General features: G+C 41.0%; 1 protein-coding gene across 1 annotated transcript in view; it reads right to left on the bottom strand.

Moving 5' to 3' along the window:
* The window catches only part of LOC133482807 (alpha-2-macroglobulin-like protein 1), a 28,289-nt gene extending 13,902 nt beyond the window's left edge, over nucleotides 1–14,387 (bottom strand). Inside the window, exons 1-20 of the mRNA XM_061783384.1 lie at nucleotides 14,157–14,387; nucleotides 13,502–13,682; nucleotides 12,917–13,073; nucleotides 11,757–11,809; nucleotides 9,660–9,680; nucleotides 9,079–9,247; nucleotides 8,900–8,984; nucleotides 8,453–8,570; nucleotides 8,256–8,370; nucleotides 8,059–8,168; nucleotides 7,279–7,434; nucleotides 6,225–6,461; nucleotides 6,033–6,096; nucleotides 4,035–4,180; nucleotides 3,762–3,911; nucleotides 2,614–2,793; nucleotides 1,860–1,944; nucleotides 1,305–1,437; nucleotides 945–1,170; nucleotides 361–487 (exon numbers count right to left, since the gene is read on the bottom strand). Of these exons, the coding sequence (XP_061639368.1) occupies nucleotides 361–487; nucleotides 945–1,170; nucleotides 1,305–1,437; nucleotides 1,860–1,944; nucleotides 2,614–2,793; nucleotides 3,762–3,911; nucleotides 4,035–4,180; nucleotides 6,033–6,096; nucleotides 6,225–6,461; nucleotides 7,279–7,434; nucleotides 8,059–8,168; nucleotides 8,256–8,370; nucleotides 8,453–8,570; nucleotides 8,900–8,984; nucleotides 9,079–9,247; nucleotides 9,660–9,680; nucleotides 11,757–11,809; nucleotides 12,917–13,073; nucleotides 13,502–13,682; nucleotides 14,157–14,239 (2,596 nt within the window). The 5' untranslated portion in view covers nucleotides 14,240–14,387. The remainder of the gene's footprint in view (nucleotides 1–360; nucleotides 488–944; nucleotides 1,171–1,304; nucleotides 1,438–1,859; nucleotides 1,945–2,613; nucleotides 2,794–3,761; nucleotides 3,912–4,034; nucleotides 4,181–6,032; nucleotides 6,097–6,224; nucleotides 6,462–7,278; nucleotides 7,435–8,058; nucleotides 8,169–8,255; nucleotides 8,371–8,452; nucleotides 8,571–8,899; nucleotides 8,985–9,078; nucleotides 9,248–9,659; nucleotides 9,681–11,756; nucleotides 11,810–12,916; nucleotides 13,074–13,501; nucleotides 13,683–14,156) is intronic.
* Nucleotides 14,388–14,989: the final 602 nt, after the last annotated feature.

Below are 14,989 nucleotides of genomic sequence, written 5' to 3'. Positions count from 1 at the left end.
ATATTCTGTCTCACATATCACGTCTTTTCATATCCTTGCTCGTTTTCAGTTCAGATTTCGGGTGTATTTAAAATATGATGAGTGCTTTCATATGTTCTAGTTCTTTGTGTGGTGTCCAACCCAAAAAATATATACAGCATAATGTAAATTGAATTTCCTCTTGAGGGATTATAACTAATACAATATTTTCACATTTAAGAAAATGTTTAAAAAGTTCAAATCAAAGAAGAAAATATTCAGAGTCAAGATCGAATTGAATACCACAACCTGTAAGTTCGAATACCATGACATAATGAAGAATTTACTGGACATCACATGATTGGAAGCCAAAATCATTTCAAGTGATGTAGTCATTATTACCAAGGGCAGTTGGAGTGACAATCCAAGTGAAGGTTCTGCTCTCATCACCGGATAGACACACACTGTACTGGCAGCCGTCGCAGTTCCTGAAGTTATACATCTCAGACTGAGCGAGCGTAACTTTCACCTGCAGACACACACACAGACAGTATCTGTCAGCAAACAATTACATGAGAATAAATCAATGAGTTCAGGAGGATCTGGTTGCGCCTTGCGTGTGGGTGGAAAAAGCAAGTTATAATTCCAACAGTCATATGTGGTGCCATAACATGCACACCACCAGAAAAACAGCATAAAATGTGGAAGAATTTTTACATTACTGTCAATGTTAATGTGTGTGTGTGTTCATTTAAATAGCCGTTGTATTAGCCGCTATTTACGGAGGGTTTGTCCAGGCAATGCGGTGCACACAGCTTAACAAACTCGAGGTATTGCGGCTGCTCTACCAATGCTATGATGTGCTTAAAAAGTAGGTGATCCAAGAAAGGGATGTTAGATTTCATAAAACAACCAAACTTCAATTATTTTGAATCCTATTCAAAATTGTATTGCTTTTATTCCATCGCTAACTAATTGATGTTTACCATGATGCATTTGGAGAGATAGTTGAAGACGGTGGCTTTTAGAGTAAACACTTCCCCACGGATGACAGAGAAGGGCAGCGTCAGACTGACGAAGAAGGGCTGGAAGACCGTCAGCGCAGTGGTGGGCGCCACACCGAAGCCCACAGAGGAGACACAGAAAGCTCCAGCAGCCCACTTGGTGATGGTGTCTGGGACCGTCTTCTCCACATTCACTAAACCATTGCATCTATTCACGTGCACACAAAAGAGACAAATAAACAGAAAGCTTTGAGCTCCAACAATATGGCTAGAAAAGTCAAGAAATTATACGGTGACACAGAGAAAACTTGTTAAAATTAAATTAAGTTTTTTGTTGTTTACCCAACAGAAACTAGGTCCCAGATCCACGTCTCCGGGAAGGATGTTCTAATGGTCTCCTTCTTCTCCTCCATATTTTTCTCACCGCTAACAGAGCCTCGCTTCACATTGAAAGCCATGGCAACCGGAAATCTTGCTAATAAGAGAGGAAAAATGTACCTTTAATTGGACTCCACATTGATCAGCTGTCAGATCACAGTCATTGTCACTACATTTTAATAAATAGAGAACAATATCACTCGTAAATTCAAATACAGCAATTCCCCATTTTCTGCGGGGGGTACTATGCGCTTTGGCGTACTGAGGTGCTATGTTACATGCACCGGCAGCTGTATTTCCACAGTGAAAGGAATGAAACTCTGTGCCCTTTTCCCAGCAAAGCAGAGCATTTCCAGCTCTTCAGAAGAATACAATTCAATGAAAACAATACATTGTCGGCTTCGGATGCCTTGCTATAAGCAGTGGAATGCGTGAACAAAGATAAACGTGTTCCAGTGTGAAATCCGCGAGCCGCAACATCGTGATATAGCTGGGGATTACTGTCTATAGCAAACATACCATCAAAGTAATACTCAAATCTACGTCGTCGGCAGTCATAGGGTTTCTTCACATCAGAATTTGTCACAAGCTTGACTCCGATTTCCTGGAAAAGAGAGAAATATTTGTCAAGTCACAAAACATTCATCTCATCGAAGCATGCCTTGATGCACCTTATTTTGTGCCCTGGGGAACGGTCGCGTTGGAACACAAATGCACATTCTCTAAAGTTCAAAATGTTCATTTTTTCAAAACATCTTCGTTTAACAAAATCCCTTATTGATAAACCAATGAATCTGGTGCGTCACAGTTGGCACCGTGGGCATTTCATATTCCCAGGGTGCCAAGGGAGAAACTGGATGTTGTCGAGGGTCACACCAATATGGTAACCTGATGTGTCACATTAATTTAATATCTTAAAATGGCTCAGGTGGTGAAGTGGTCATCCCCAATCAAATTGCTGTGCCATAGCGTGTAAATGTGTGTTGGTATGACAATAAAATTTCTTGAATCTTTGAAAATATACTGTACATAGACCCCGCTTTGAGCAGCTGCCTCGTTGCTGGGATGCGGAACCGGGTCGGCCGAGTTGATTGTGTTCGATCTGCCTGTAAACTAATGCATGCCAGTGGACTGGACAGAATGCGAGCAGGCCGCATGTGGCCCACGGGCCCTGTACTATACAGTAATTCTATGCGAGATAGGCACATGCCCTCACGTTAAAAGCAGGTCAATGTCAATACTTAATGTAGCCTACTTGATAGTCAAGTCTTACTTTAAAGACGCTGTAGACATCATTATTCTGATTGGTTGGTCCAAAGTAAAATGATTGCTTGCGCCTCCGTGGTTCAGGTTGAGGCTCTCGGATTGGCTCAGGAAGGCAGGGATATGGCTCGTAGTCTTCAGTCTCATACGGGTATCCTGCCAGCTTCTGCAGAGGGAGCTGACTGTACACCTACACAGAGTTAAACACAACACTATTAATACTCTCACCAAACTTTAAATTAAAGTTTGATTTTTATTGGTAGAATGGGATTTATGCCAAGGACGTCTGCTTTTAAATAGACTTTACACCGATTTTTATCGGCTTACCGGTATCGGCCGATATTTAGCATTTCATGCTGATCGGCTGAAATGACGTCATTGATCGGCTCCACAAAAGACATTAACTCCGCGTCGCCGCGTGCAGAGTATATTTAAATCCAAAGGATAGTTTATTTTTAGCCTGTGTGAATGCTGTTTTGTCTGGAAATAGATCTGTTTAAAAAATTCTGCCAAAGCTGAACTGCTGACAATTGGTCTTAGATGGGGAAGATATTTCATCTCTAATCCAAAAGGCTTCTACAGTAATGTGGCCAGTTATTTTTTCTTCTTCTCTTAACCACATTGAGGGAAAATTAGCCTTCTAAAAATTTGTCTTGGTTTACGACAGAGTTCCATTCTTACAATGTAACCCGAATTTGCAAGCAAGTCAGAATGTGCCATAGTCTATCATCAACACAGTAGTTGAAAATACAGTGAATTATAGTAATAATGCAGGAATTATACAGTAATTTGTATGAGAAAAAAATATATTATACTTTAAATATAAAACAAGCAAATGAAAAACAGTAAGGACGACAGTAACGAAGCGTGCCTTCTAGTGCCAGTAATCTTACGTCGCTGCGCATCGATACATAGTATGGGTGTTCATGTTATTTGGACAGTGGAACCAAGCCGGCGTGCCGAACCAGAATCCCCACAGGCGGAGGGACGCAGGTAAATTCCATATAGAAAGGCCCAAGCCAACAGATTTGACCCCTGAACCTTCCTAATGTGAGGAGACTTGATTGCTGTGTCACCGTCAATAAAGTCAGTGTTGTAGAAATGAATGTATATACAGGGGGTGAGACGTGTCTCGGTATGAAGTTGAAGGGATCTTACATAGTCAACAGTGAGTTCCCTCTCTGACTTCAGCAGTAGGATGCTTTGGTCAATGGCTCTCACAGAGCACAAAGAGCCTGGCTGAGCCTGGAGTTTCAATGTGGTCTTCTCTGATGGAAGCTCTTGGAGGGACGAGAACTTAAGAGAAACCTGTACAGAGGACAACAGTGGGTCAGTGGCGATAAATCCAGTTTTCAAAAGATCTTAATTCCATTCAAACTCAAGTATTTATCATTTGTTTATTGTGTATTTAAAAATAACACCAGGTACAACCTTGTTCTTGAGACAGAGCTGGATGGGGAAATCCTGGCTGTCTGCCACAGCCTCGCCACCAGGCAACACAGTGTAAACTACAACCTGTGCAAACGGCGCCAGGTTGATCACTTCACGGAGGGATATGGACAACTCTCCTTTGTTCACTGACAGACGTAAGAACAAAATGGGAAATGTTGTAGAATGTAAATAAAAACATTTCAAGCAATAAAAAAGGGTTACTCTTCATGGTTTTCATATAATGGTCTCCATTTACAGAGTTGGCGCATCTGCGACGCAGCGCAAAAACAATTGCAAGACTCTCTGCGCCCATTTGCCAATTTGGCAGACCGGTCTGCGAAAAGCTGAGCGTACTCGCGCAACGAGGGTGTGTACTTTGACATTCGCCAGGCCCATGTGGCAATTTGGTGGTAGAAAGTCGGTCTCAACTAACGTCGGCTGGGGCCACATCTAATTTTTGGCGCCAAGTAGACCGCTGGTGTAACGCGATTTTGTTGAATTTGGTCGAGGCAGAGGCAGAAAGATTCTGAGGTCCGCGGACATATTTAAGTTGTCGGCATTTATCAGCTCATTGTGTAGATTTAATTTAAAGGGAACCCGGTCAGGTTCTCTGTTGCCACACCCGCCAATAGCAGTGACAACACTCCAGTCACGCACAGATCGCTGCATTCTCTTCCGCACGATGATGTCTCCAGGCAAGGCTGTGAGTGCGCAATATTTAAAGGGAATGAGGTCAGCTGTGTTGACTCCCACAACGGTGCAGACCGACCGACCCTTTTTAAAAATACGCCAACTTGGACACGTCTGCAAAATTGTGAAAACCCGGTCTAACCCGCCCCACTGGATTAATGCCAGTCACAAAAATCGAGCGCAAGGAAATCAGATTACAGAGCATGTTTGACTGATCAGTAAACAAAATCAATCACTAGACTAAAACCAAGCAAATCTATTCACAATTTACAACTAAAATAATAATAACAAAATTACTCTTAATAATGGTTAAAAAAAGGATAATTCTGTTTCAAATCATTTGCTCTATTTTCTGCTCTGTGTCAAGGTCTTATGTGTACGTTTCATATTAATGATCCTTAAGTAACTGTTTTCGGTCCGTTGTGGAAAAGAAAGAGCTAAGCCGAAAGGCGAAGCTCTCAATTTACCGGTCGATCTTCGTTCCTACCCTCACCTATGGTCATGAGCTGTGGGTCGTGACCGAAAGAACAAGATCCCGGATACAAGCGGCCGAAATGAGTTTCCTCCGCAGGGTGTCCGGGCTCTCCCTTAGAGATAGGGTGAGAAGCTCGGTCATCCGGGAGGATCTCAGAGTAGAGCCGCTGCTCCTCCGCATTGAGAGGAGCCAGATGAGGTGGCTGGGGCATCTGATTCGGATGCCTCCCGGACGCCTCCCTGGTGAGGTGTTCCGGGCATGTCCCACCGGGAGGAGACCCCGGGGACGACCCAGGACACGCTGGAGAGACTACATCCTTCGGCTGGCCTGGGAATGCCTCGGGATCCCCCCGGAAGAGCTGGATGAAGTGGCTGGGGAGAGGGAAGTCTGGGCGTCCCTGCTGAAGCTATTGCCCCCGCGACCCGACCCGGAGAAGCGGTAGAGAATGGATGGATGGATGTAACTGTTTTGAAATATTTCAGCCTCCTACAGATTGCTCTTGTTATGGTTCAATGCTTCGGGCCACCCCAAAATCCTGAAAAATACTCAACTATTCGCCTTGTCACCTTCAGCAGAATGCTGTGATGTAGCACATTTTCAAACTAACTATAATGTATATAAAAACAATACATAATTGCTTGATGGATTGCTTTTGGAAGTCGAATAGTTTCCAGGTGGCCCTTTCCTGTATGTGGCCCTCGGTGAAAAAAATGTTTGGCCACCCCGGATTGAGAGTCATTGATTAAACTACCACATCGTTAGAATCCAGCATACCCAGTTACAATCCACGCAGGTAGGAAAAAGAAAAAAAAGTGACTATCAAATTAGATTACCTGTACCCAGGCGAACAGCCACTTGGAGATGACCGTGCTGCATGATTGCACCTTTGGACATCACCTTAGAAGTACACACACAATAAGAAGTCAAGTGTGAGTTTTCCCACACAGACATTTGGAACTTGTATATTCAGTGTACACATTTCTACAAAGAGTGACTTTGCAAATACTGACAGTAACTGGACTCACCAAATAGAAAAAGTCAAGGGTCTCCTGTCCCTTCTTGAGCTCCTCTCCCTGGATGATGTACTTGGCTCTTACTGCGGCACCTTTGTCACAGGAGATCGTCCCGCTGACCTGCATGAGCTTCAAAAAGCTACTACTCTTGGAGTAGAAGGGAGAAACATTGTGGTAAGCTGTCCCGTACTCTGGTTTCCGAACACCTGGAACATATGGCCCATCATCTTCAACCAGTTTGGACTTGGCCTGTTAACACCGAAACAAAACAATAGTGAAATTCATGAGAGGAAGCGTTAACGCAACAGTAGCGACTTGAATTTAGGTTCGGCCAAATTGACTTAGATACTTCTCATATACTTCTTTCTTTCTAATATATTTTATTTTTAACATAGCAGTGATTAATACGTCATCATCTCATATTCCTCATGCTGTTCTTGGAGTAATTTCCTGAGTGTGTTTGTCTGACTTCCTGTTTCTGCCTCTTTTCCTGTTGGGCTTTGTGGTAATATGATTGTGTTCCCCAAATTCTGCCTAACAAGTGGCCAGGAGACCATGCGACAAGACCAGGAAAAGGAATCAGGGCAATTGCTGCATCTGCTGTATAGTTACAAAATATATTTCAGTTGCAAAGGGTTTTTTAAAATGAATCAAGATGGTATCTGTTATTTATAGCTGCATTTTTTTTTTCAAGAAAGTGTCACATCAAAAAGTACAGTCTTACTGTTATTTCCATGGTATACATTTGGTGCTTCAACTAATGTTTTCCTATAAAAACACTGATAAGTAGTAATTTCACCTGAACATAATAGCTGCGAAAGCATTTTAATGAATGAGGAGCCTTGCATTACCATGCCAACCAGAGCTACATTGGTGGTGTCTGGACTAGCCTTTTGTGTTGTTAGCCGCTAACAGCTGCTAACATCACTAGCATCAGACAGGGTTTATGATGACATATTTTGATACTGTTGAGCTTAGCATATTTAGCCTGTGACTATGTCGGTTAAAATATTTTTTTATTTCTTCAGCATGTACCACAGTTGCCTAAAACAGAGGAGTCACAAACCTGAAGATTGGCATAGTCCCCCCAGTTGCTGGTGTCCAGTGAAAACGAGGCCACGCCGTCTGTGTTTGTGGTGAGTGTTAAGGTAATTGAGTCTGGGGTGATTAAGTAGACATGCTCATTGGCCACAGGTTTTCTGTCTGCACCAGTCATTTTGACCTGCAAACAAGATGAATGAGGACAAAATGTTTAGTTGGTCAACATTTTATGCGTTCTCCCAGTGGACAAACATTCGTTCACCTTAAAAAAGTCACATAAATACCCTACAAAATGAAATATGTCTACATCGTGCATGTCAGCAAGCTTATATTAGTGATCACTTTTTGTTAGACAAGTAACAAGGATGCGCTACTGGATTGAGATCTGTTTTCTTTTTTGTTTGTTTTTGTTTTTTAATGATCAGCTCATGTGCAACTCAAGACATTTTGAAGGTTCATAAATTCAGATTTTTCAGTCGCCAAGTCAGTTACCAAATCTCAACCCGTGCTTTCAACATTTCATCCTTGATTGAACCCCAGAGGGGAAAGTCAAAATCAACTTTTCGTGTACTGAAGACAAAAGCAATGCCCACAAACTAGCAGCATCAAGTGAAGCCAACTGAGTAAAACCTTTCAAATTAAAGCTTAAAGGCTACACTTCAATTACATCATAATTACTGTCATTCAAATCCATTACGGTGGTGTGCAAATACTTCTGGACTTTACTGTACTTTAACCACAATTAAGTGCAATTTATCCTTTTGATCATTGGATTGACATTGACATTGACAAAAAAAGTGACTACCTTTCCCTCAAATGGGATGCCAGGCTTGTATGCTTCAGGTACATCTTCAAAAGTGACTGTTCTGATAAGGGCACTGAAGCTTGCCTGCGCTGTACCCTTCAGGATCACCCCTAAACGGGAAATATGATTACAGATTACGCCAAGGCATCGAGACATAGAATGAACATGATGGTAAGTAAAACATTCCACGAGCTTACCTGTGCCATGCTCCTCTAATTCGGCATCCACCTCAAAACTATCATCATACATGTTCTTGTTGAGGGCAAAGTCTTCCATGCTCACCATTTGTGTAGCACAACCGCTGCGATCGGTCTAGAAGAGTGTCACTTTTAGACTCAAAAGCTTCATGGATTTACATGAAGCAACAGTCAACAGTATTATGTCAACTACTCACTCTCAGTTTATATGTCTTGCAGAGGTCTTTCTGTGATATGGCACGCCAGAAATAGTGAAAAGCATTCCTACAAAACACCGCCTTGCCTGAGCCAACAACTGGTTTTCCATAAGTGTATCTGCAGGGAGAAGCACAAGTTAATTTCATACAGACATTTTGATCTTATTATAACTAACATCAATGATGATTGCTGTCTGCTGAGCAAGCAAAACATGAAATATGAGACTGACTACAACAAAATGCGTGCACTACGTTGCTTATACACATACTATAAGACGTATCACTGATGAATCTGAAGAGCATGGCATTACATTAAATTCTTAGTACATTAACATGATTTTCAGACCAAAATTTTTTCACAACCTAAAAGTTCCAATATCTCCCTGTAGCTTTCCTGCCTGACAGAAAAGCGACGACGAAGAGGCAAAGTCACACTAAAACACTCACTTTCCACAAATCTTCAGCGTGACCTGCTGGTCCATGATTGTAATCACACTCGGGAGGTGGACAGTTACCTCAAATTTGGGCAAAACTAAAAGAAAAGTCAAAATAAAGAAACATTAACAAAAAAGGAAGCTTCGATGAATACAGTCGAGCACAACAATTGCATAGCAACTATAGCAGACCATATTCCTTGATGTCAAAGCTGTGGGAGATTTTCTCTCCTTTGTCTGTGGTGGCAGTGATTACATAGGTTCCTTGTGCTGCCTCTGGAATCATGGGATGGGAAAGATCAAGGATTCCAGCGGCAACAAATCTATCCAACCACTGAGCAATTCGATTGGAATTGGGATCCTACATTAAAACAGACAGAAGACAGAAGTGCGTTTATTGACGCTGTAGTGGTCTCGTTTGGGGTCGAATCATCACAATCACCAAACAACCTGAAGAGGGACAATGTTATTGTTTACTTTCTGTAGCACATGATTGGTGACAATGTCCAGCTTTGTCTCATAGCTGATTGAATACAAAACTGTTTCCACCGTATGCTGTGTTAAATCGCTAATTGTGTGAGTGAGTAGAGACCATTAGAACACACGCAAGATTCTCCTGGAGATTCATACCCGTGATTCAGTGAAATCCCCCTTGAGGAAACACACCCATTATATCAGGTTTCAAACGCAACAAAATCCCCCTTTCGCTGTGGCTCTCAATAACCACTCAAGCGAACAGAATGTCTCGGTGTGGCTCAAAATGTGCTTCTTACCTGAAGCTCCACCACTGTGTACTGAAAAAGAACAAAAACAAAAGTCAAACTCATTAGTTGCTGGCGAAATATCTCACTACACTTTCAGACATTACTATAAATTCGACAGTTATAACCACAACATTGATCATTCGTGTTGATGTTACCCAGAGTTCATTAAATGTGTGTCTTATTTAACTCTCGCGTTACATGTTTGTTGCGCTTTTCTTCATGAAACCCTGGCTGTGGGTTGTATGCAACAAAGTGACATCCCGGTCAGCTTTGCGTGATGTTAAAATAAGCATTACCGGGCCTACTTTTTCTGCAATCCAAAAGAGCTCCTGTTTACCTCATCTAACTCATCAGCACCACGATGAAGCAAAACGTTAACTTAACACTGTTGTCACTAAGGAGTGTAATCAGGTTTATAGTAACTTACTGGCCACAGTGTTGTAAATTACTATAAGCACACCTGGTGAGGATAAGCAGTTACGAGAATGGATGGATGGACCTGGACGGTGCAATCCATGAGTTTGTCTGTGATTGAGTTTTTTGACATTTCCAGCAGGGTAACTTGTAATTGTTACCGACTACATTTCCCAAGTAATCTTTCCACCTTGCGGCTACAATGAGCCAGTACATGCTTGCATCTTTATTTTACTTAGCCAGCAGGCATGAACATTCCAAATTCTAGATTAACATGTCACTCTGGCAGAAAATACCATACGTACACTATAACTAGCCAGTTAGTGCAGTCGCTACCTACAGTAGTTTAAGCACCAGCAACATTGTTGTGTGTTGGTGGTGAAAACATTGGACTTGTCAAAAAAAGAAATAATAAAAAATCACTTTAGGGCCTACTGTTAAATTTGTGTGTGATTCAGCAACCAAACAGGCTTGTCCATATTAAGTTCTGTTCGGCCAATGCGTTGTATGAGGAAAGCAGCTGCTCAAAAACCACTGATGAGCAGCAAACGGGTATTTGAAGCTGCTGGTGGCTCTGGACTTATTATTGCAGTGTATAAGAGCATTGTTAAGGTGATATTAAAGAAGGGCTCCTATGTAAATAATTTGATCGGCAAGGATGCTTTTGGCCGAAATAGCTTTTTTATTTTTTTTCATTTTAATTGATGAATGTAATGACAGAAATAGGATTATATATAATATATTAAATATCGTTTTTTCTGGTTTTTTTATAGCCTAAAACTTGGACAGAAAAAAAGTATTGATTCTTTTGGGAAATGAACATAACGCCAGATTCCTAATATATTGGAAAACAATGTATTTATTGGTAGGTAAATACAGATTGACATGTGTTCTCATTTGTTGTTCTTTCACCTCACAAATTGTGTGGAAATATGATGGTGTCAATGAGCCAAAATGCCAAAGAAGGAACTGAGGACTTGACGGTACAAAATATAATAGGAATCGGTATATAACGTGTAAATAAATCATGGTTCAGAGGAAATGTCAAGGCTGAGAAAAGTTCCAGTGCATACTGTTCTGCACATTTTGTTCTCAGATTGGGTTTGAATTTGATGAGCAATGGTGCCGAGAATTTTTTTTAATTTTTATTATTTACTTCACATTTTTTCCATTAAATATGTTCGAGTTTTACGTTTGGCCTTGGAGGAGTAGATAAGGGATTAATACTATCAAAAAACATCCCCCTGGTTTCTAGCTGGCTGTTTTTCCATTCAAATAAAAGCAAAAGACTGATCTGGTAGGTGAACCGCTATACACCATGGGGCAAAAGGTAAAGAGCAAAACCCAAACTTGGCGCAGTACTCTTAATTCCTTTTGTCAGATGTTCATCATGCACGGCAGATTGTCTCCTCACTAATGGAAAAGGCCTTGAGCCTGTATTGATTCAGATGTTTGGGTCAGATGCAGTGTGAGGCAAATGAACTGACAGCATGTTTATCACACTACTCCACACAGCGCATCACACCCACGCTGGCTTCAAAAACCAACAAAGAGCCCTCCTTTCACATCCCACTGTGCTAAGCAAAAACAGAGGCTTGTACTTGACATTTACCAGAAATCACAACGGACAAAGTTCACCTTTGCATTCAGTTTAACAACCCCTTGAAAGACAAAAACGAATTGAAAACTTACCATCCGGTCCACAGGGATGAAACCGGAATCCATGGAAACGATTCGGAATTGCACTGTACAGGAATGTAGGAAATTAATAAGAAAGTCTTCAAGCATTGCTTTAAATACATGACATAAAAGGTAAAATATCAGATTAAAGAAAAAAGGAAAGAGGACATTTTTCTCCGTGTTATGCCTCAAAACATGGTTCTCAAAGAGAAAATTACCGTGCAAAATGCATTTGTCTAACAAAGAGCAGAATAGAGGATGAGAGTAAAAAGGAGCCAAAGGAACTATTATTCTGTCTTCTGCCTTGTGAAAAGAAATACTGTACAGCTACGAGCCCCAACCTTTCTTTCACCACAGACTAGTAACACAATAATTACATGGACCAGTGTATTACGTAACACATTTCACAATGTATTTATCATGAGAATGTATTAAATACACATACAGTAGACTGTAGTGTATATTATTGCATTCAAATTATTCAGCGCGATCTGAGGAAAATCCCATGCATTTCATGATTTTTAATCTGTAACATAATTATGTTGGCTGTTCTCCATTATACACTGTAAGTAACAAAAATACAAATGAAACAAGCTGAGTAACAAAAGTGACAAATAAATAGTTTGTCCTAGAAAGCCATTACGCAGATGTGAAAGTCACAAATATGTCCGTCATACCTGTTCAAAATATCAAGTATATATTTCATATGAAAACATATACATCCAGTAGTTGCTATGAAAAGAGATCTACGTTTCTGATGCTAAATATATCTTGGTGGTTTGTGGTGTCTTTGTCTTAAATACTGCACATCGCTGTAAATTTTGACAGTCCGGAATAAAATGGAATAATATGTTTAATATCTTACACCTTCCTCCAAGTCAAGGAGAGGGTTAATTCATATTAATAATAATTATTTAAATTATTTTTTTTAATATTAATTAATTATTACTTATTATACATAATTCTAAATGTTAACTAGTTTATTAATTATATAATAATACATTAATAAATTGAGGCTACAATCGGCTCTTCTGGCTCAGAATTATTACAGAATTACTACTATTGTAAATGTCTTGTTATACAGTGTAGATATCGGCTGGTTATACAGAAACGAGCTATTCTACCTCGAAACAGTTCTCAACTCTGAATATTTTGATTGTGGTGATACTTACCGGTCTGTCCAGGTTTGTAGACAGTTTTATCAGTCTGGATAATGTGGATAAAAGCGGCGGGCACAATGAGGATTTTGGTCTTCTTGTTCATGGAGTCACTCTCCCCTTTAACAGTGACATTTATGGTTGCCACAGTATTAGTGCGCACTGCTGGGACCTACGGCGCCAAGAATCACACACGTCAGACAGAGAGGACAACAGATAGGTTGTAATTTCATTTTAATTTTAATTTAAATGTAATTTGAATTAAATTTTTTAATTGCAAAAGGCCCTGTGTTGTAACAGCAAACCACTTTGCGGGGTCAACTATGAAATCACTCTATACTCACAAGCATACGTTCACTTGTTTTCACAATGCAAATGAGGCTGTTATTACATAACAAAGGATAGCTCCCAAAATTTGTGAGGGGCGCTTTTTGGTTTCAAAACAACTTGCTGTGGTAGGACACAGTCCAGAGCAATTATTTGCCAAAGAGCCGTACTGATAGCTTTTCATTCATGGCGCCAGATACATAATTTGGTACATAATGATGGATAAATGGATAGCTGGATAGGTAAATAAATATACTTGGGTTGATGACAGACCTGAAAGTTCGTGCACTGGTAAAAGTCCTCTTTGACCTTCTTCTCCAGGATGACAGTGCTGCCAGAGTCCATGTCCAAGGTGACAGTCAACGTGACGAGCTCCGTGGGGCCCTGGATGACGGCGCACAAGGTTTCCTGCGCACCTCCGCTCACCTGGGAGCTCACAGTCACCGCAAAGATGCTGCACGGATGGAGAGAAGACAAAAATTGGTGTCACATAACCTGAATATTTTCGAGACAGCAAATTTAGCAAAATATTGAAGAGTGAAATGTCACACAATTGAAAGAAACGTGTCACGGGGAGAACATGCAAACTCCACACAGGCGAGGCCGGATTTGACAAAGTTATTTCTCATGTTTTATTTCCCAATTGTAACCACAGCCTCAAATCACTGGACTTACACGCTGCTGCCAATGAGAAATAAAGGACATAGTGAATTAATTCGGTTTGAATTCGTGTTGCATTAAATATTGAGGCCCTTAACTAAGTATATGACAAACTTGATTGGTCGGTTCTACAATGTAAACTGTCGATACAAAAACGCCAAATTACATGATAAAATAGAGGTCAATCAACTTTAAACGTACACGTCGTGCAGACAACAAACCTCTGATGATTCCATGGACCAGTCGCGTCTCGATTGGCTCTACTTACGTGTCGCTGAGAGGAGCCGATGACGCACTTTGCAGAAAGACAGATGCCAGCATGAGCGCCAGCATTTGGAGGACAGGTGCCATGTTTGTGTAGCACACACAGCGCCTTGTTCCGACGGGGCCGAGAGACTTCTGCACCGGAGGACTTGGACACTGATGAACTGGGTGCAAACCTTTTGGACTTCACTTTTTTTATAGTTCTCCCCCCTGCATTCTTTGCTTTTTTTGCACTCTCCACCATGCTGCCAAACAAGTTTCACTGCCCAAAAGTTCAAATCCGGACTGGCCTGCTGTCAGTTGTCCACTCCAACAATTCATGAGGAATTTGAGAGAGGTGGGTGGGGGAATCGCCAATGGCATCTTTTGTGTTGCTCCTGTCGCAATTTTCAAGCATACAACATCACCTAAGAATACTTAAAAATGATTGATCACATACGTTATCGTAATTCCTGAGGCTGTCAATGTTACAAATTCACTACTGACTCTGCCAATAAATCGAAAGGAATGCTGACCAACTCATGCATCTTCCTGTTAAAGCAGTGGCGGTTCTTGAGGGGGCAACAATGCTGTGGCGCATCCCCCCCAACGAAGATGATAACCAAAGCAAAGATTATAAAATGAATCAATACAGTTATACTATAAAATTCACTTTTAAATTGTTATCCAGCACTCACCAACGCAAAAAGCGGAACTAATGCGTGTGGCTCAACTTTTTAGATGGATCTGTTGGATTTTCTATAAAGAGTTAAATAGACAGCATGAGGAATTTCATGTTGCAAGTTTTCAAGAACCACTCAACAACACTCGGGCAACATCGGTGTCGTGCATGTTGTA

Source organism: Phyllopteryx taeniolatus, chromosome 8 (assembly GCF_024500385.1).
Source record: "Phyllopteryx taeniolatus isolate TA_2022b chromosome 8, UOR_Ptae_1.2, whole genome shotgun sequence".
Lineage (NCBI taxonomy): Eukaryota > Metazoa > Chordata > Actinopteri > Syngnathiformes > Syngnathidae > Phyllopteryx > Phyllopteryx taeniolatus.
The sequence above is the reverse complement of the archived record's forward strand: the minus strand, read 5'-3'. Positions and strand labels throughout refer to the sequence as shown.